We start from the raw sequence: 21377 nt of genomic DNA, 5'->3' as shown, positions 1-21377 counted from the left end.
AGTGGTGGCTCACTGGCTCACTGCAACCTCTGCCTCCTGAGTTCAAGAGATTCTCCTGCCTCAGCCTCCAGAGTAGCTGGAATTACAGGTGCCTGCCACCACGCCCATCTAATTTTTATATTTTTAGTAGAGATGGGGTTTCGCCATGTTGGCCAGGCTGGTCTTGAACTCCTGAGCTCAGATGATCCGCCTGCCTCAGCCTCCCGAAGTGCTGGGATTACAGGCGAGAGCCACCACGCCCGGCGACAATGAATACTTTTAAGTCATAATTATTTACCTTTCTGCCTCCCCACTTGATTAAGGGGCCCATTTTAAATCTAATGTCCCCTTCTAAAAGCACAGGGCCTGGCACAAAGTAGATGCTTAGAAAATGCTCCCTGAATAACACAAAGCCATGCAGCCTGGGGTTGAAGCAGGCGAGGTAGAACAGTAAGCAAGGCATAGAAATAGTACCAATACTCATGGAGCATTTACACTCCACACATCCTTTTTTTTTTTTTTTTTTTTTGAGACAGGGTTTCACTCTGTCACCAGGCTGGAGTGCAGTAGGACAATCATGGCTCACTGCATCTGCTACCTCCCAGGCTCTAGCGATCCTCCCACCTCAGCCCAAGTAGCCAGGACTACAGGTGTATACCACCATGCCTGGCTGATTATTTTGTTTTGTTTTGTTTTGTTTTGTGCAGATGCGGTTTTGCCATGTTGCCCGTGCTGGTCTTGAGCTCCTGAGCGGGAGAGTTCTGCCTACCTCAGCTTCCTAAAGTGCTGGGATTACAGGCGTAAAGCACCATGCCCAGGCTCACACGTACATTAAGAAAAAAAAAAAAAAAGTAGGCTGGGCTTGATGGCTCATGCCTGTAATCCCAGCACTTTGAGAGGCTGAGGCAGGAGGAACACTTGAGTTCATGAGTTTGAGACCAGCCTGGGCAGCATAGCAAGACCTCATCTCTACTAAAAATAAAAAAAATTAGCTGGGCATGGTGGCATGTGCTTATAGTCCCAGCTATGCGGGAGAATCACTTCTGGTGAGGGTGGGATGGATCCTGCAGTGAGCCGTGTTTGTGCCACTGTACTCCAGCTTGGGCAGCAGAGCATGACCCTGTCTCCAAAAAATTTTTTTCTTTTAATAAATATTAGATTTTTGGCCGGGCGCGGTGGCTCAAGCCTGTAATCCCAGCACTTTGGGAGGCCAAGACGGGCAGGTCACGAGGTCAGGAGATCAAGACCATCCTGGCTAACCCGGTGAAACCCCGTCTCTACTAAAAAATACAAAAAGCTAGCCGGGCGAGGTGGTGGGCGCCTATAGTCCCAGCTACTCGGGAGGCTGAGGCAGGAGAATGGCGTAAAACCGGGAGGCGGAACTTGCAGTGAGCTGAGATCCGGCCACTGCACTTCAGCCTGGGCGACAGAGCGAGACTCTGTCTCAAAAAAAAAAAAAAATAAATAAATAAATATTAGATTTTCAATGATACCTCATGAGGCCTGTAGAGATAGTGTTTTTTTTTAAATTTATTTTTTCTTTTTTTTTGGGGGGGGGACTGACTTTTGCTCTTGTTGCCCAGGCTGGAGTGCAATGGCACGGTCTCAGATCACCGCAACCTCCACCTCCTGGGTTCAAGCAACTTTCCTGCCTCAGCCTCCCAAGTAACTGGAATTACAGGCATGTGCCACTACGCCCGGCTAATTTTGTATCTTTATTAGAGACGGGGTTTCTCATGTTGGTCAGGCTGGTTTGAACTCCCGACCTCAGGTGATCCACCCGCCCCAGCCTCCCAAAGTGCTGGGATTACAGGCATTAGCCACCACACCTGACCTGAGATGGTTTCATTACAATATATGAAGCTATTGATTGAATCTCTGGAAATAGAAATAAAATGGTCCTAAGATGTTTTTAATTTTATTTTTATTTATTTATTTTTGGAGCCATCTCACTGTGTTTCCCTGGCTGGTCTCTAACTCCTGGCCTTAAGAAATCCACCCCAGCCTCCTGAGTAGCTGGGATTATAGGCATGAGCCCCCACACCTGGCTCTGTTTCTAGTTTTCAACTGCAGAGCTAAGAAGAACTCCCAAAGTCAGTAACAATTTTCTAGAAAAATGGAAAAGAACCACAGGTATTCTTTTTTTTTGAGACAGTGTCTCCCTCTGTTGCCAGGCTGGAGTGCAGTGAGGCCATCTTGGCTCACTGCTACCTCTGCCTCCTGGGTTCAAGCGATTCTCCTGCCTCAGCCTCCTGAGTAGCTGGGACTACAGGCACCCGCCACCACGCCTGGCTAATTTTTGTATTTTTAGTAGAGACGGGGTTTCACCATGTTGGTCAGGATGGTCTCAATCTCTTGACCTTGTGACCCGCACCCCCCAGCCTCCCAAAGTGCTGGGATTACGGGTGTGAGCCACCACAGGTATTCTTGAAGTGCCAACTACATCCCTAGCAAAGCAGAAGGAAAGGTTGCCAGGGTTTGGGAGGACAGTGTTGTCTGGGGAGAAATGTAAATGGAAAGAAAAGAAATGGACATATATAGACCAAGCCCTGAGATTCTGTGACCTTCTTCAATTTCCTGACAACCCCACGGGGAGGTAGTGAGGTTCCCTTGTTGGAGAGGAGATAGAAGCTCAACAGAGATGCTAACTGAGATCTGATTCCAGAGTTCATGTTCTTTCCTCTGCATCCAGGAAAGAGGAGAAGTGGAAATACACAAGACAGTTCTTGACCTCCAGGAGTCTGGGCATACTCGGAAGGGAGTACTGGGGCAATGGGCTTTAGGGACTTAGAGGAGAAAATGGTCTCTTGGGCCAGAAGTGCCCGGGTAGTAGAGGTGGGGGAAGGGATATTCTTGGAACAAGACATGTTCCTGGATAGCACCAGTCTGTGACGGAACGGATGGTAAGGGGTTGAGATTAGGCTAGAGGTGTTTAAATGCCGTGCTGGAGAGTTTTGACCTCTAGTCAGTCATAACTTCTGAGCAAAAGCTACAGATATTTTGTTGCTATCTGTTAGTCCAGGTCCCCAGTCCCTTATCAGAAATCCTGGCACTAAATATGTTTCAGGATTCCAATTCTTCCTGATTTTAGAATGGTAAATAATGTGCTGTAATGACAGCTAGGCTGAGCCCTATCACAGGTCCCACGGGGCATCAGCCTAAATCTGAAGGCTCTAGGACTAGTGACAGCTTTCAGCAGCACAGCATCAGCCATTCTGTTTCTGTGGAAGTCCTTGCAGCGGTCCACATAGAGGTCCAAGATCTGGTCTTTGCCCCCAGAAGTGAAAACTTGGGAGTAAAGAGATGAAATCTGTCATGCGCGTCCGTGTGAAGAGACCACCAAACAGGCTTTGTGTGAGCAACATGGCTGTTTATTTCACCTGGGTGCAGACGGGCTGAGTCCAAAAAGAGAGTCAGCGAAGGGAGATAAGGGTGGGGCCGTTTTACAGGATTTGGGTAGGTAAAGGAAAATTACAGTCAAAGGGGGGTTGTTCTCTGGCGGGCAGGAGTGGGGGTCACAAGGTGCTCAGTGGGGGAGCTTTTTGAGCCAGGATGAGCCAGGAAAAGGAATTTCACAAGATAATATCATCACTTAAGGCAAGGACCGGCCATTTTCACTTCTTTTGTGGTGGAATGTCATCAGTTAAGGTGAGGCAGGGCATTTGCACTTGTTTTGTGATTCTTCAGTTACTTCAGGCTATCTAGGCTTATATGTGCAAGTCACAGGGGATGCAGTGGCTTGGCTTGGGCTCAGAGGCCTGACAAAATCCACATGGGGTGGGTGCAGGAACTGCTCTGGCCTAAGTGAAGCTCCATTTTCCTCAGAGGCTGGTCTCACTCATGAGATTGTCATCAACAAAGCTGCCAGGGTTCCAACAAAACATTGTCACACTCTGGGAAACCCAAAGTTGTGCATTCCCCATTTACAGTTCTTCCCAGGCCAGATGCCGTGTACCATGCTGGGTCATTTTCACCTTAAGCAGTGTTGCCTGGTTATATATGTAGTTGTCGTACTACCTTTATCCAGTCTCCAGGGGAACACCTTAACAGAAGTTAACTAATTCTCACACAGAAGGGAAAAGACTTTGTATTGTAGCGCTTTACCCACATATGCGTATATCACGTATTCAGTCACACCTCCAGTGGGTGGCACACCATACTCATGGCATGTTAATATTCCTGCAGCAGAATGCATCTATCCTAACAGGAAGGGGATAGGTAAAGATTAAACCTCCATCAGCTCAGGTCAGGTTTGGTACCCAAAGAGTTAAAAAAAAAAAAAAAAAAAACCACCACCACCAAGGCTGGGCATGGTGGTTCATGCCTGTAATCCCAGCACTTTGGGAGGCCGAGGCAGGCAGATCACTGGAGGTCAGGAGCTCGAGACCAGGCTGGCCAACATGGTGAAACCTCATCTCTACCAAAAAATATGAAAAGTAGCCGGGCGTGGTGGCACACGCGTGTAGTCCCAGCTACTCAGGAGGCTGAGGTGGGAGAATTGCTTGAACCCAGGAGGTAGAGGCTGCAATGAGCCAAGATCATGCCACTGCTCTCCAGCCTGGGCGACAGAGTGAGACCCTGTTCCAAAAACAAAACAAAACTCCACCAAAAAAAAAAAAATACCTTTCAGATTTTAGAGCTTGTAAAGTTTAGTATTATTTGGAAAGGGGATTGTAGACCTGTGGATTTCCTCAGGAGATCCCTTGAGATGTGCAACGAGTGAACGTTGCCTGCCTTCCCACTAGAGGGCCCCTGATTATCACTGTGTCTGGGATCCTTGCTAATGGAAGTTCTTCTGTCGCTTCAGCTCGCAGATGCCAGCAAGTTACCTAACCTGAAAGAACTTCTCCAGTCCTCTGGAGACAACCACAAACGGGCTTGGGACCTGGTGAGCTGGATTTTATCCTCAAAGATCCTGACAATCCACAGTGCAGGGAAGGCAGAGGTGAGACTTTGTTTCCGTTAGGATCACAGACCTTAGGGGCCTAAGGGCTCTAGGACAGCACTGAATCCAGTGGCTCAGAGACTTCCCTGTGTACCAGTGACCTGGGCAGCTTGAGAATGCAGATGCCTGGTCCTCACCTTTAGACTTTCTATTTCTGTGTCTGGAGTCAGGCCCAGGAACTTTCCCACTGGCTGTACAAAGCTGAGTTCTGTCTCATCTCAGCTGTGTGACCTTGAGTAGGTACCAGGTGCATTTCAGTACCTCCACTTCCTCATCTGTAAAATCAGGATGATAATAGTATGCTTCCCTCAGGGCACTGACTATGAGAATTGAATGAATTTTCACACTTTGAATAATGCCTAAGGGCACATACTAAGGGCTTGGTATGTGTTGGGATTCACTTTATTTAACAAGCACCGCTGGTAATTCTGATAAGGGTGACCCTGACCATACCTTAAGAAACACTGATCTGGTTCAGTTGTCAGGAGATGGAGAGGCAGAGCTCAAAGAAGTGGAAAACCTCATGCTCTGGGTTCAAATGCCATATCTATCAAAAAGGGCCTCCTTTTTCCCATTTGTTAATTGAGATACTGTTAGTTACCCCCAAGTGGGGCAATGATAAAATGTGTGTCACCCCCCCAGCACAGTTTCTATCACGAGTCAGACATTCCATAATTTGGTTTACCTTGCCTGGCTGGGGTCTCCCAGGGACAGGCTGGATGACAAGGACCAGGGTGTAGGATTTGATTCCTGCTCTTGTGCTCTTCCCTTACCCATACCATTCATCACTTAATTCATTTCAATTTGAGAGTATTCAGTTTTACAAGCTCCTGCCAAAGACATAAATCTTCCCTATGTGGCGTAGAATTTGATACCTTGGATTCTGGTATCTAAGGGACATTCTTCTGTGTTAGATGTTAAAACACCATAAAGAGCCCTGGAGTAGGAGTCAGGAGATCTGTATTCAGGTCCAGGCTGGGTGGCTAATTCCTAGTGAATCTCTGGGTTTCACTGTTGTCATCTGTTGAATTCAAATTTATTCTTTCATTTATTCTTACCTCATTCATAATATGGGCATTAAGCACCTACTAGGTGTTGGATGCTAAAGTAGATAAGGCAGTAAATAGCTCCTAGACTTTTGATTGTGGACCGGTTAAATTTCTGTTAAAATGTGGACAATTGGGACCCAGGATTGTCAACTTTTTGTATTGCCCAAGTATGTTAGCCTACCATGTATCATCATTTTATAAAAGGATATTATAGTACTAAGAAAGGAGGATGGCCTCGACTTCAGAATAAAGAACTGTTCTTCAAAAGAAAGGTACACGGCAACCTTACATCAATATATCTGTTATATTGCCCTTATTTTGCTCATTCAGTCATAATCCAGAGAAAACTTTGCCATACACTGGCTTTGGTCTGTGACCTATTTGAAAACCACTGGCAGGCACGGTGGCTCATGCCTGTAAATCCCTGCACTTTGGGAGGCCAAGGCGGGCGGATCATGAGGTCTGGAGTTGAGACCAGCCTGGCCAACATAGTGGAACCCCATCTTTACTAAAAATACAAAAGGCGCCTGTAATCCCAGCTATTTGGGAGGCTGAGGCAGGAGAATCGCTTGAAGCCGGGAGGTGGAGGTTGCAGTGAGTCGAGATCGCGCCACTGCACTCCAGCCTGGGCGACAGTGCGAGACTCTGTCTCAAAAAAAAAAAAAAGAAAAGAAAAGAAACGAAAAGAAAAAAAGAAAACCACTAAAATGGGCCAGGTGTGGCCCGTTGTCCTGGCTTGTCTTGAGTAACTGGGACTATAGGTGTAAGCACTATGGAGAGGAAATTCACAGGTCTGCAGTCCCCATTCCAAATAATACTAAACTCTACAAGATCATGCCTGTAATTCCAGCACTTTGGGAGGCCGAGGCAGGTGGATTACTTGAGGCCAGGAGTTCGAGACCAGCCTGGCCAACATGTTGAAACCTTGTCTCTAATAAAAATACAAAAATTAGCCAGGCATTGTGGCACATGCCTGTAATCCCAGCTACTTGGGAGGCTGAGGCTGGAGAATCGCTTGAACCTGGGAGGTGGAAGCTGCAGTGAGCCGAGATGGTGCCACTGCACTCTAGGCTGAGAGACAGACTGAGACTCCATCTCGGAAAAAAAAAAAGAAAAAAACCACTTAAATAGACTAGGGGCAGTGGCTTGTGCCTGTAATCCTAGTACTTTGGGAGGCTGAGGTGGGAGTATTGCTTGAGCCTGGGAGTTCAAGACCAGCCTGGGCAACATAGCAAGACGCTCTCTCTATGAAAAAATTAAGAATTAGTTGCATATAATGGTTGTACCTATAGTCCCAGCTACTCAAGAAACTGAAGATAGAGGATTGCTCGAACCCAGGAGTTCAAGGCTGCAATGAGCTATGATCGCACCGCTGTACTCCAGCCTGGGTGACAGAGCCAGATCCTGTCTCAAAAACAACAGCAACAAATGCTGATTGCTTCTCATGATTTTGTAGGTTGGTTCGGTGGTTCTGGGCTTGGCTGGATGAGCTAGGGTGTCCTCACTTACATTTCTGGGGCTTCAGCTGGGATGGCCACCATGCTGGAAGCCTTCCTCTGTGACACTCATACTCCACAGGAGACAAGCCAGGACAATGGTGAGGGGTTCTCAGCAGCAAACAAGGTCCTTGGACAAGCCCTTCTCAAGTCTCTGTTTGCCATATATATGTTAATGTCCCATTGGCCAAAGCAAGTCACATGGCCAAGCACAGTTTCAAGTGTGGAGAAGCAAGTTCCATCTCTTGATAGGATCTTGGTTGAATCCCACCTGCAAAATCACATTGCAGAGGGGTGCATGGACAAGGACGAGAGGGAATTTTTACAATAATCATGAGATTATTGTAAAAATGGAATGCAGAAAATAGATATAAAAGTGTTAGGAAAATTAGAAGTGATCTCCACTTAGAAGGAACAATTCATGCTTCTCAGCCTCCTGTAGGGAAAAAATGTTATTATTTATTATTATTTTTTTAGATGGAGTTTCACTTTTGTTGCCCAGTCTGGAGCGCAGTGACATGATCTCGGCTCACTGCAACCTCCACCTCCTGGGTTCAAGTGATTCTTGTGCCTCAGCCTCCCAAGTAGCTGGGACTAAAGGGCTGGGACTAAATAGCTGGGACTATTTGGGACTATAAAATCCCAAGTAGCTGGGACTAAAATTAGCCACCACACCTGGCTAATTTTGTATTTTTAGCAGAGATGGGGTTCACTATGTTGGTCAGGCTGGTCTCAAACTCCTGACCTCAGATGATCCACCCGCCTTGGCCTCCCAAAGTGTTGGGATTACAGGCATGAGCTACCGCACCCAGCCAGGAAAAATGTTATTAAAGGAAAGCAGTCTTGTGCTATAAGCTCTGAGTTTGCTTATGTCTCTATCCTCATGAAACCTGTTGTTCTCATGAGCAGAGTCTGTGGGAGTTAAGCCTGAGGGTTTAGGGGGCTATTTTTGCAGCACATTTACCAGCTCCCCAAATAAAATTTTGACCCTCTTCATGTTTTCAAGTTTGAAAAGATCCAAAAGCTGACTGGGGCTCCTCACACGCCTGTTCCCGCACCGGACTTCCTGTTTGAAATTGAGTACTTTGACCCAGCCAACGCCAAATTTTATGAGACCAAAGGAGAACGAGACCTAATCTATGCCTTTCATGGTAGTCGCCTAGAAAACTTCCATTCCATTATCCACAATGGCCTGCACTGCCATCTGAACAAGGTGGGGCCTAAGGGACACCCTGCTGATGTGGGGAAGTAGGGATGGAGGTGGGAGAGTGGGGAGGGGGAGATTCAGAACCCTAGGAGTTTGCAGGTGGGGTGTAGAGTTGGGGGGGTGGGTAGGTTTACTAATGCCTTCTGGCTCAAAATGTGGTCTGCAGACCGGCAGTAGCAGCATCACCTGGAAGCCTGTGAAAATGCAAAATCTTGGGCACACTCTAGACCTTCTGAATCAGAACCTGCATTTTAACAAGATCTCTAGGTGATTCCTGCACTGGTTATAGTTTGAGAAGCATCGATTTAAAGATAGTGCCCGACCTTGGCTGCATATTTAGAATCACTCGGGGAGCTTTTAAAAATCCCAGATGCCAGGCCGGGCTTGGTGGCTCACGCCTGTAATCCCAGCACTTTGGGAGGCTGAGGGAGTTCGAGACTAGCCTGGCCAACGTGGTGAAACCCCATCTCTAATAAAAATACAAAAGTTAGCCAGGTATTGTGGTGGGTGCCTGTAGTCCCAGCTACTCAGGAGGCTGAGGCAGGAGAATCGCTTGAACCTGAGAGGCAGAGGTGGCAGTGAACTGAGATCGTGCCATTGCACTCCAGCCTAGGTGACAGAGCGAGACTCCATCTCAAAAAAAAATAAAAAATAGGCCGGGCGCGGTGGCTCAAGCCTGTAATCCCAGCACTTTGGGAGGCCGAGATGGGCGGATCACGAGGTCAGGAGATCGAGACCATCCTGGCTAACCCGGTGAAACCCTGTCTCTACTAAAAAATACAAAGAACTAGCCGGGCGAGATGGTGGGTGCCTGTAGTCCCAGCTACTCCGGAGGCTGAGGCAGGAGAATGGCGTAAACCCGGGAGGCGGAGCTTGCAGTGAGCTTAGATCCGGCCACCGCACTCCAGCCTGGGGGACAGAGCGAGACTCTGTCTCAAAAGAAATAAAAAATAAAAATAAATAAAATAAAAAATCTCAGATGCCTGGCTGCATCCCAGACCGATTAAATCAGAATCTCCGAGTGGAGCACAGGCATCAGTGGCTTCAATAGCTCTCCAGGTGATCCCAATGTGTAGCCAACCCTAGCTCCTCTGTGTGTTCCCTGGACCAGCAGCGTCTTCATCACCTGGTAGCTCGTTGGAAATGCAAATCTCAAGCCCCAGACCACCTGAACGGAATCCACACTTTAACAAGGTCCCCAGGTGATTTGTATGCACATTGAAGTTTGAGAAGCACTTTCCTTGGGGGCCACACTCCAGGAAATCAGCCCTTGGAGAAACTGAAGGATATGCCAAGATACACTTGAGCAGGCGTCCTTTCCCTCCCGGCTTGAGCTTCTTTTGTCCCATTTTTATGAGTCAAAACAGAGTCACCTACCCACTTCTCTGCAGGCACTTATTTTACCCTTCAGGCATAGGAGGAGCATTACAGACAGACCCTGGAGCTACGGAGACTTATTTAGCAACTCTATGGCCCTGAGGTAAATTAAACTCTGAGTCTCAGGTTCTTCATCTGTGAAAAAGGACACCATTACCCTCCTTCTCATATGTCAGAGGATTGAAACAGTTCATGTATGCAAAGGGCTCTTTGTGTACTAAGTACCAAGGAAAAGGTTGCTGCTTTTATATGCTGATGGATGGTCACCTAGGGTAGTTGGAGGAGCTTCAGGCCTTTCCCCCAGTCATGGCAGTATCTGACTTGTCTGTGACAAGCTGGCTCCATGAGCCATGGGCTCAGTTGTGGCTGCTGCCGCCCTGAGACTGGAGACATTTCCCTGTTGTATCTGATTAATGTCTTTGGGTTTTGCTAAGGATGACGGGCTTGTTAGTGTAAAAGGATGACAGTTAGTCACTGTCTCTCAGTCCACCACTAGCTCTCAGCGTACCATTATGTCCAGGGTACTGGAATCCAGGGGGCTTCCGCTTTACACTGGTGCTGGCCTGGAGAAGTTGCCTGCGGATTACACTCTTGTACACTAAACCTTTATTTCAGTCCTCCAAGGAGTTTGCTGCTTACAGGCATCTTATAAAAATGCTTTGGTAAAGCGTATCAATCCTCTTATGGCCTCCTCTGCCTGGGTTTTCAATGAAGGGCTTGCTTGAGGGAGTCCATCTGCCAGTTGATACTGTTTTCATGGCAGAGATACACCAAGCTTCCCACTGTTGTGCACCACTGCTCATGGCAGCCTTGCATGGGGTTCTCAAGGAAGGGTGAACACATGATGGCATAAGCAGAGAATGGATGTGGGGTCAGATCAGAGGGTGTCCAGTGTCACTGGAGAAGGTCTGTGTCAGCTTTTGAGAGATGGAGACCCTGCCTAACTTGGCAGAGAGCTTCCCAAAGGCCAAGCAAATGTTTGTTTCATTTCTCCTAAGCTTCATTTAACAGATTTAGCATTTTGGAAGCCTGGTGCCACTGAAAAGAACATTTCTCAATTCCAGAGCATAAGATACTCTTCTGTGAGCTATTCAAGTCCGCTTATCATCTTGAGATACTGATCGTGTGGCCCAGGGATAGCAATTGAATTTCAACTTGAGTGTCAGTGTCCATTCATTGGTAGCAGCTACCTGGAATGTTCAGTTGAGGATTCTGGATCATTAGGAATAAGTGCCATGCTTGACACTACTGTGTTGGCGATTGTGGTTGATTACTGGTCATCTACCATGGGCAAAGATGTGTTCACTATGCCTGCTGTAGCCTCAACTTACAGGTCCTTCACCTGGCATGCTTCCTCGTGGAGGGCACCACTAGGGAGATGCTGCCTAGATTTTTAGATGTTTTCTTGGTCAACACCAATACAAAGAGTAAGACGTACCTTGCCCTGCATATGACCCTCATTTGGTTATAGTTTCTGATCTAAGAGACTAATTTCTAACTTATTTATTTTTAATTTTTGTTTTTCTTTATTTGTGAGAGACTCATTTATTTTCCAAGTAATGACTCAGATTACCTCCCTTATCAGGTGGGACCCCTTCCCTGTACCTAAGGGTGTGACTTTGCATTTCAAGCCCATCAGAGTAACCATGCTTACTGCATTCATGTAACAGGAATTACTTTATATACTATAACATAAAAGCCTGCAATGGAGTACTGGCCCCTCATTTATTTACATGTGCCAGGTATCCCACTCTTTTATGTATATTGCCTCATTTAATCCTCACTGGCAACTTTGTAAAGGAGCTACTAGTAACATTATTTTGTAGATCTAGAAACTGAGACACAGAGTTTATATAACTTGCCACTTGCTGGAGGATTCAAACCGAGGTCGGTTTGGATGCTTATACCTATGCTTTTCTCACTCAGCCTTGACCACAAGGAACTGCTAGTTTGCCAGGCCAGATGGCCAAATCCACAATCAGTTAAACTGTTGTCAGGCAGGAATGTGTTTAGTAATAACCCTAAGATGATATCACAGGATTATTTATTTGATCCTGTGTCTTGCTGGGGAAAAAAGGGGGGTTATAAATTTTGTGTTTACAACTCTTGAAGAGAGACCTGTGTCATCGTGTCGTGCCGCTGTACATTCACCCATCTGTGTTTCTTTTCCATTGGACTTGCTATTGCAGACATCCTTGTTCGGAGAGGGGACCTACCTCACCAGTGACTTGAGCCTGGCCCTCATATACAGCCCCCACGGCCACGGGTGGCAGCACAGCCTCCTCGGCCCCATCCTTAGCTGTGTGGCCGTGTGTGAGGTCATTGACCATCCGGACGTCAAGTGCCAAACCAAGAAGAAGGGTGAGTGAGCACTTGGCCCAGACCTGGGTTACAGGCCTCTGTTGGGTGTACAGGCTCTTGCTGGCCCAGCTGTTGGGTAGAGCACCCATTGCATGCCCAAGGGTTGGGCTGGATCCAGGGCAGTGCAGGACAGGGTCCTGCCCAAGGAGTGAGCAGTTTTCTTAGAGACTGAACACATAATGGAGACCATTCACTACAACGGGGTAGGTAGGGGGTGCCAGGTAAGGAGGCTGATGAGGTCCACAGAGGCAGCTCAGAGGAAGTAGTAATCATGGTGGGTCCAAACAGCCAGGGAAAGCTTTGTGGGAGGAGGAGAGATTTTATGTTTTTAAAAAAGGAATGATGAGGCCAGTGCATGGGCCGCTTGAAGGTAGGAATGAGGTCTCGTTCATTCTTGGGCACCTGGTATCAGCAGAAAGCCTTGGTACATACTTGATATTCAATAAATATTTGCTAAATGAAGCAAAGGACGCTGGGTCCAGACCCTCCGATCTACACCGGCGTGTGCCAGAGCCCTCCAGGATGTGAAGGGCAGCCAAGGCGTTGGGGAGTCCTGGGCTCTCCAGAGTGATGACTAGCCAGCTACCTCCTCCCGCTCCCCTACTGTGTCCCTGAGACTGTTCGCCTTGTCTCCCCCCACCACTGTGTGGCTCTCCTCAAAGGCAGAAGAGTTACAGAACTGTCATTCCAGTCTCCAGAGCTGGCTTGTTGGGGCCGGGCACGGTGGCTCACGCCTGTAATCCCAGCACTTTGGGAGGCCAAGTCGGGCGGATCACCTGAGGTCAGAAGTTTGTGACCAACCTGGCCAACGTGGTGAAACCCCCACTCTACTAAAATAAAAACATGAGCCGGGTGTGGTGGCATGTGCCTGTGGTCCCAGCTACTTGGGAGACTGAGGCTTGAGACTCGCTTGATCCCAGGAGGCAGAGGCTGCAGTGAGCTAAGATCATGCCACTGCACTCTAGCCTGGGCAACAGAGCAAGACTTCAAAAAAAAAAAAGAAAGATCTGGCTTGTTGGTTCCAAGAGAATTCAGAAAACTATTCTGGCCTCTAATGTAAAACAACTGAAATTCTAAGATGCAGGCCCAGGTCTGATACCACCCTCCAAACCAGACGTCATGGATATTTGCATTTATAATTGTTAGGAAGTTTGCAAACCGTGACATTAAACAACAAAATCTTCCAACCTCTGCTGTCACGCAGCTTTGGTCTTCTTTGTTTTTTGTAGAGCTTTTTTGTGTTATTAAAAGAAAAGGGTTATTTGTTTGTTTTAAAACAAGTCTTGGTACGAAGGGTGGAAGATAAATGTTCTAAGAACCTCAGATCCAGAATGGTTCGTTTAAAATGCCTGTTAAGGCCGGGTGCAGTGGCTCACGCCTGTAATCCCAGCACTTTGGGAGGCTGAGGCAGGCCGATCACCTGAGGTGTCAGGAGTTTGAGACCAGCCTGGCCAACATGGTGAAACCCCGTTTCTACTGAAAATACAAAAATTAGCCGGGAGTGGTGGCAGGCGCCTGTAATCCCAGCTACTTGGGAGGCTGAGGCAAGAGAACTGCTTGAACCTGGGAGGCAGAGGTCGCAGTGGGCTGAGATCGCGCCACTGCACTCCAGCCTGGATGACAAGAGCAAAGCTCTATCTTAAAAAAAAAAAAAAAAAAAAAAAAGACTATTCCAGAGCTTGGCTGAGGAGAAGCAGTACAGTCTCCTGCCTTAAGGAACACTTCAGCTTTCTCAGCAGAAAGTGAAGGCTTAAAAGGGGACATGGGGCCAGGCGCAGTGGCTCACACCTGTAACCCCAGCACTTTGGGGGACGGAGGTGGGCAGATCACCTGAGGCCAGGAGTTCGAGACCAGCCTGGCCAACACTGCAAAACCCCATCTCTACTAAAAATACAAAACCACTAAAAATATAAAAATTAGTCGGGTGTGGCAGCGGGGGCCTGTAATCCCAGCAACTAGGGAGGCTGAGGCACCGAGAATAACTTGAAATCATGATGCAGTGGTTGCAGTGAGTGGAGATCGCATCATTGCACTCCAGCCTGGGTGGCAGAGGGACTCTGTCTCAAAAAAAGAGGGTGGGGAGGGGGTAGGACTTGGTTGACCTGGATGGCATGTAAGGGGGTTGGCGGGGGTTTTTAGTAAGCCGAGACTATGATGTTGCACTCCAGCCTGGACAACAAAAGCGAGACTCCATCTCAAAAAAAAAAAAAAATATATATATATATATATGTATAAAATGCCTGTTAAGAAGCATGTTCAGATCAAGTCCTGTTCCTAGCTCCCAGTCCCAGCGTATTTCTTTGCTATGGCCATCAATTTTCTTCTTCTTTCTGCTCTCCCCGCTCAGTTGAGTTTTGTTTTTTCTTCCTTCTATACCTTATATTTTCCTACTCCTTTTTTCCTCCTCCCATTTGCCTGCCTGCCAGATTCTCTAGTTTTTTCAGTGCTGCTTTATGCATACACAGGTCTGTTCCTCAGCCTGCCAGGCCTTCTTCCCCCTCAGCACCAGGAGGCTTGACTTACTTCTATTCATAATGTGCTTCCTTAGTTCTTTTTTTTTTTTTTTTTGAAACGGAGTCTCGCTCTGTCGCCCAGGCTGGAGTGCAGTGGCCGGATCTCAGCTCACTGCAAGCTCCGCCTCCTGGGTTCACGCTATTCTCCTGCCTCAGCCTCCGGAGTAGCTGGGACTACAGGCACCCACCACCTCGCCCGGCTAGTTTTTTTGTATTTTTTAGTAGAGATGGGGTTTCACCATGTTAGCCAGGATGGTCTCGATCTCCTGACCTTGTGATCCGCCCGTCTTGGCCTCCCACAGTGCTGAGATTACAGGCTTGAGCCACCGTGCCCGGCCCTTAGTTCTATTTCCCCCCAGTGAAGGTGTGTTTTACTCTCCTTATTCAGATTCCAAGGAGATAGATCGCAGACGAGCGAGAATCAAACATAGTGAAGGGGGAGACATCCCTCCCAAGTACTTTGTGGTCACCAATAACCAGCTCTTGCGAGTGAAGTACCTCCTGGTGTATTCACAGAAGCCACCCAAGAGGTAAGGTCCAGGAGAACAACTAATGGCTGTATTCAGAGTGCTGACTTTCTTAGTTGTTGTAGGTATCAGCCTCCCCTCCCCCAGCTTTAGACTTCCGATAGGGGTGAAGTATGTAAAGCACCATGCTGGACACAGTGAGGGGTGAGAGATAAGAGCTGAAGAAGATGTGGTCTCGACCCTAAGAGGACTATATTCCAGTGAGAAGAGAGAAAGATTGGTAAACACAAATAGCATGAGGGACTGACTGAGTCCAAATTGGCTGCCCTAAACAGTGTGGCCCCTTAACCACTAGGCCCATGATTGCAGTCTGAGACCCACCGATGAGGTTAAGCTGAGAGGCAGGGCAGTGACTGGACACTGGGTGGGATTGTGCACAGGCTAGCTCAGTAGCTTCCCACAGTGGCTGCTGAACCACCGACTGCCCCTCTCTGGACCTGAGATGCTTCGTCTTTATCTCTAAAATGAAAGCATTGAACTCAATAGCAGATGTGGGCCTTCAAACCTTATCAGCTTTGGTGGATGCCTAGTTCCATCTCTGCAGTGTGGGGGTATATATGGGGCTCACCAGGGTTGGGGGCCACTCTTGAGATTTTGTTGCACTGTTAGAATCCATGCTGGTGCTCCTTGCAGGGGCCAGCAGCAGGTGAGTAGATATGACAGGAGAAGGGGTCACTTTAAATAATCCCCACTCCTGCTTGTACACACCAGTGGTTTCCATACTTCCAGACTTCATAAACCAGTAAAGTCTCCTCTAGACCCCTGCCCAAATTTGGGAAATCGACATAAGGTGCTTGGGTCCGGGTGACATTATGCTTTGGTTTAAAATCATCTGACTTTTTATCCTTGAAAATTCCATTCCTTTCCCACTTCTCCCTGGAGCCTCTCTTTAGTGCACACTTGGGTGGTTTAGATCATCTCCTAGTAGGCCAAAGAGGATTTCCCCAGCTTGGATTTATATCTGCATGTGTCTAAAAGTGAAAAGACTTTAACTAAATAACCTGCCACCTGCCATCGCCTGGGCAGGCACCCTGAGCTAGGTCATTGTTATAGATATCAAGATGGGTTGTAAATGGTAAAAGAGGAGCTGCAAACAGGAAGATCAGGATGAGCTCATTGCATAGCTGTCTTTGCACATTTAGAAAATATCCTGTTGAAAGGCATGTCAGTGCCCGGGCAAACAGCCCCAGGTTTCTTGAGCGAGGAAGCACGAAGCTTCATTTCATGGCTCAGGCAAAGGATGAAATTCATCATTTTGTCTTCTTTGAGCCAGACTTGTTGTACACACTTTAAAAAAAAAATGTTTTTCTCTTTTTGCCAACACCACTCTTTTTTCCCTCTTAAACAGGACTTCGAGCCAGCTCTCCTGGTTTTCCAGCCATTGGTTTACCGTCATGATATCCCTGTATCTGCTGCTGCTGCTCATAGTGAGTGTCATCAACTCCTCTGCTTTCCAACACTTTTGGAATCGTGCAAAAAGATAATCTTTCTGGGCCTGGTGTGGGGGCTACCTCAACTATGTGCCTTATGGTAACTTGTTCTGTACCTCCTATGCCTCATGTCCAGCCAGGTTGAGCCTATGGGCCAGCAGTTGGGGAACCACAGGACAATTTTCGTATGTCCTAAATGTATCGATTGCCTTTGATGATGTTCCTAGCCACACTCCAGGCAACGGGGACTACTAGTCCCTCACTCTTAGGTTTTGGGGGAGTGCTTCCATCTGCTCCTTCTTAAACTGTCCTAGGGAGTTGACTTTTCAGCCAGGGCCAAAGGAAAGAACCCTGCTGCATTTAAAAACAAAGTGTCCAAGCTGTCAGTGGTGTGTTTACAATCTCTCCTGGCGGAGGTTGGCCCTTTCTCTAATGCCTTCTGGAAGGCGGAAAATGTGGGAACTATAAATCACTAGGCGGTTGCCTTGTTTTGACTTGAGACACCCAAGAGGAACAGTCATGTTTCTCATAAAAATCAGTGGGATCATTTTTGAATTCCATCAGCCTTTGTATGTGAGTGCAAAACATTTTAACAGTTTTCTCAAATCAACAAACAGCTATGGATGGGAAAGAAAGGAGTTAGGGGCCTGACAAAAAATACAGACTTAATGAGCAACTCAAGTCATCTTTTTCTGAAAATTACCAACTGCTGATTACAGCTGAAATGGAACCAAATGTTTGTTTTCTGATTTTTTGTTTTTAATAGCTGTTTGACAAATTAGTCTTTGTGAGCTGAGTAAAAGGGGAAATTTCTAAACCTAGTGCACTGTTTGGCCAGTGTCCACAGCCTCTTTCCTGGCTGTGTTTTAGAGAAAGGAATTTGAGCTATAGGCTCGCCTCCTGTTCTCATTCTCACAAAGCTGCCTTGACTGTGGCCTGCAACCACGAGTGCCATGCTTTCAGGCCTTCTGTGGCCTACTGGCCTTCAAGATAGAGGCCTGCCCCAGTGTGCCACAGAACCGTGTGAATGGAGCCTCCTTCAGAGGGGGTCACAGGTCTTTGGGACTCAACCTGGGCTTTAATGTGTAGGAAAAGCCTTCTGGCCACCCAGAGAGCCAGAGCCCTGCTTGCTGTATTCTCTGCTCCCTTCTTCCTGCTGGGTTTTAGCCATAAGAGAGCCCTGTACAATTTGGGAGTAAGATTTCTGCAAAGAAGGTGAAAAATAATTTTTCTATAATTTGTAAAGTTGTGAAAGAGCCACTACCACAGTTTTTACATTGATTATTGGAACATTTCAAAATAAATAAAGATATTTTCTTAATGATTTAAGTTGCTTTTGTGAATGCTTTCAGCCTCAGCATGAGCCTGCCCTGTATGCCTTGTTGTTAAAAACCTTATCTTCCATCCTTCCTTGTTCAAACTAGCTTTTTGCTGGAGAGCATATATCACCAGGATATGATATCTAGGAGGTCTTGGATTTCTAGTTAACGACTTAACAAACATGAGTACCTGCTGTATGCCAGGCACTAGGAATATGAGCAGGATCAAAGTCAGAAAGCCCCTGCTTTCACAGAGCTGCCAGCCTGGCAAGGTGGGCAGATGGACAAACATTTCAAGAGTGAAGTTGGGAGTTTATGGTATTATAAAGTTGAGGGAAATACTTGGCAAGAAGTCCTAACATGGTCTAGGGTCAGAAAATACTCAGGTGACACATGTAACATTGCAAGGCACCTTACTATACTGATCAATTTTCACAACAGGCCTTATCCACTTTTTTTTTTTTTTGAGACGGAGTCTCGCTCTGTCACCCAGGCTGAAGTGCAGTGGTGCAATCTTGGCTCACTGCAACCTCTGCCTCCCGGGTTCAAGCAGTTTTCCTGCCTTAGCCTCCCTGTAGCTGGGATTACAGGCACACGCCACCATGCCTGGCTCATTTTTGTATTTTTATTTTCTTTCTTTCTTTTTTTTTGAGATGGAATCTCACTCTGTCGCCCAGGCTAGAAGTGCAGTGGTGCAATCTCGGCTCACTGCAACCTCCGGCTCACTGCAACCTCTGCCTCCTGGGTTCAAGCAATTCTTCTGCCATAGCTTCCTAAGTAGCTGGAATTATAGGCACATGCCACCGCACCCGGCTAATTTTTGTGTTTTTAGTAGAGATAGGGTTTTACCATGTTGGCCAGGCTGGTCATGAACTCCTGACCTCAAGTGATCTGCCCACCTTGGCCTCCCAAAGTACTGGGATTACAGGTGTGAGCCGCCATGCCTGGCCATTTTTGTATTTTTAGTAGAGACAGGGTTTTGCCTTGTTGGCCAGGCTGGTCTCAAACTTCTGACCTCAAGTGATCCACCCTCCTCAGCCTCCCAATTACAGGTGTGAGCCACCATGTCCAGCCAGTCCCAGAGAGTTTAATAGCTTGCCCAAGGTTTTATTGCTAGGATGTGGCAGAGCTGGGAGTTGAACCTGGCAGACTGATTTCAGTGTCAATCACATAACCAGTCTCCTTCCCCCAGAGGAATTGGTTCTAGGCTAAACAGTGGAGGAAAAATGTTTCAGGCAGTAGGAACAGCACATGCAAAGACCTGAAGTTCTTGGAGAAGCTAAAAGCAGGCGGGTTGTAAAGGAAGAGGCAGTGATGAGAAATCAGGCTGAAGATGTGGGCAGGGACCAGATCTTGAAAAACTTTAAAAACTGTGGGCAGAGGAAAGCCCTTAGAAGGTTCTAAGCAAGGAAATGATGAGATATGGTTTTTAGAAGAGTCACTGTAGCTGGTGGTTGGAGAACAGATCTAGGATTATTTTGAGGATTAAAAGGATTGATGCTTTTGTAGTGCTCAGTGCAGAGTAAATCACTGATATGTATCTGTTGCTGCTATTTTTATTACTTATTTTTAAGGGCCCAACAGAGCAGAGAGCCTGCAAAGGAGACAGTAGTAGTGACCAGAGAAATAGGAGGAGACTGAGATAGCAAAGTGTCATGGAAGCCAAAGAGGAGGGCTAGATGAGCAGTGTCAAAAGGTGGGTTATACCTGAGAGGTGTCTGTTGGATTTACTGGATTGGAGATATTGGCAAACTCAGCAGAAACAGTTTCAGTGGAGTTCAGTATAGGGGATGTGGACAAAGTCAGACTGCATAGATGGGAAGTTTTTGCAGTTTCCAGGAATTCTCTGCTCCCCAAGACCTGGCCATATGTCTCAAGTGAAGAACCCCTGCTTTGGCTTGACTCTGCTGTCACATTAGCTTACTTCTAGAGAGCAGGGCTGAGGAGTGGGCCCCTCATTCCGGCAATATTTGTTTCAAACCTAGCCTTGTCCTTTTTTTTCTGAGTTTTCTGCTCCACCCCATACATCCCACCTCCAACCCCCCTCCCCGCAAAAAGAAGAAATGGTAATGCAATACCTGATACAACTGTGGGCACAGAGGATACGTAACGAATGGTCTTGCCCTCCAGGAGCTCCAGGGTTAGTGGAGGGACACGAGATAGCAGGTACGTTTTGATATGGGGGAAGGAAAACTCTGGAGTCTAGAGGGTTTGAGTGGGCAGGAGGGAAGACTAGGGCAGGGCCACATTATGACTTCCATGGGCCCTGGGCACTTTTGCCTTTCTGGGCCCCCTTTCCTCCATAAAAAACTCTTTAAAATTACATTTTATTACTGCATTGATATAAAGATGAATATATTAATATGTACTAAACCATTTTCTTCCACTTAAAAGTTTTTTTCTTCTAATTTTAAAAGAAATCAAAACATTGTTGCAATGTGGGCCTTGGGCACTGTGCCTCCTATGTCTAATGGATGAGTTAGCGCTGGACTAGTGTACTAGGGGATAGTGTGAGACCTCTGGGTACCTGGGAATGAGAGGCAGGAAGGAGACAAGCCCTACACGAGACTGAACATTCTATTTAGCAGCAACCCTAAATCTCAGGGAGATCCCATAGGCCAAGCAGCTCTGGGAAAGATAAAAGTGGTTTAGTTGGAGCCACCTGATAGGGGCCCCCAGCTGCCTTAGGTCTTGTGAAAAGCAACCCCATCTGTCTTCTGTCACTAATGCCATTGTAAGGAGGAACTTCTCACAGGTGAGGTCCTTGCTTCTGAAAATGTGCAGCATCCCATGAGCTGTCAGTTTCTACCAGAAAGGGAAAGAGTTTTGCTCTGTGGGAGTAAGTGCACATGTGTATGAGAGAGAGAGAGTAGGGGAAGTGGTTCCGTGTCATTTCTGTTTAATTCATTTCATTAAACACTGATTGCCTACAAAACCAGGAGAGGGGTGGAGAGTTTGTGATTTAAACAGCCCGATTCAGATATTTTTCTTGAGAACGTGGCCCCATCGCATCTGAGCCCATTCCTGCTAAGCCCAGGAGGCTTGTGTTGGCATGGAGTCAGCAGCATTCATCCTGTTGCCATGGTGATTCTTAGGCCCTGGGGCTGGATTTAGCTCACACAAAAACAGGACCACACCCCTCTCTAAGCCCCCTCCATGGCCCCCACTTGTCTC

General features: G+C 47.1%; 1 protein-coding gene across 1 annotated transcript; it reads left to right on the top strand.

Annotated features, from left to right (window-relative positions):
• The first annotated feature begins 4551 nt into the window (after positions 1 to 4551).
• On the top strand, positions 4552 to 18208 carry PARP16 (poly(ADP-ribose) polymerase family member 16). The gene is made up of 5 exons (XM_026455438.2): positions 4552 to 4924; positions 8476 to 8682; positions 12243 to 12414; positions 15316 to 15457; positions 16803 to 18208. The coding sequence occupies exons 1-5, from the start codon at positions 4763 to 4765 to the stop codon at positions 16936 to 16938; spliced, it is 819 nt and encodes a 272-aa protein (XP_026311223.1). The 5' UTR covers positions 4552 to 4762; the 3' UTR covers positions 16939 to 18208.
• Positions 18209 to 21377: the final 3169 nt, after the last annotated feature.

This window comes from Piliocolobus tephrosceles, chromosome 6, assembly GCF_002776525.5.
Source record: "Piliocolobus tephrosceles isolate RC106 chromosome 6, ASM277652v3, whole genome shotgun sequence".
NCBI classification, from domain to species: domain Eukaryota; kingdom Metazoa; phylum Chordata; class Mammalia; order Primates; family Cercopithecidae; genus Piliocolobus; species Piliocolobus tephrosceles.
Note: the sequence above shows the minus strand (reverse complement) of the source record. Positions and strands in the feature narration are given on the sequence as shown.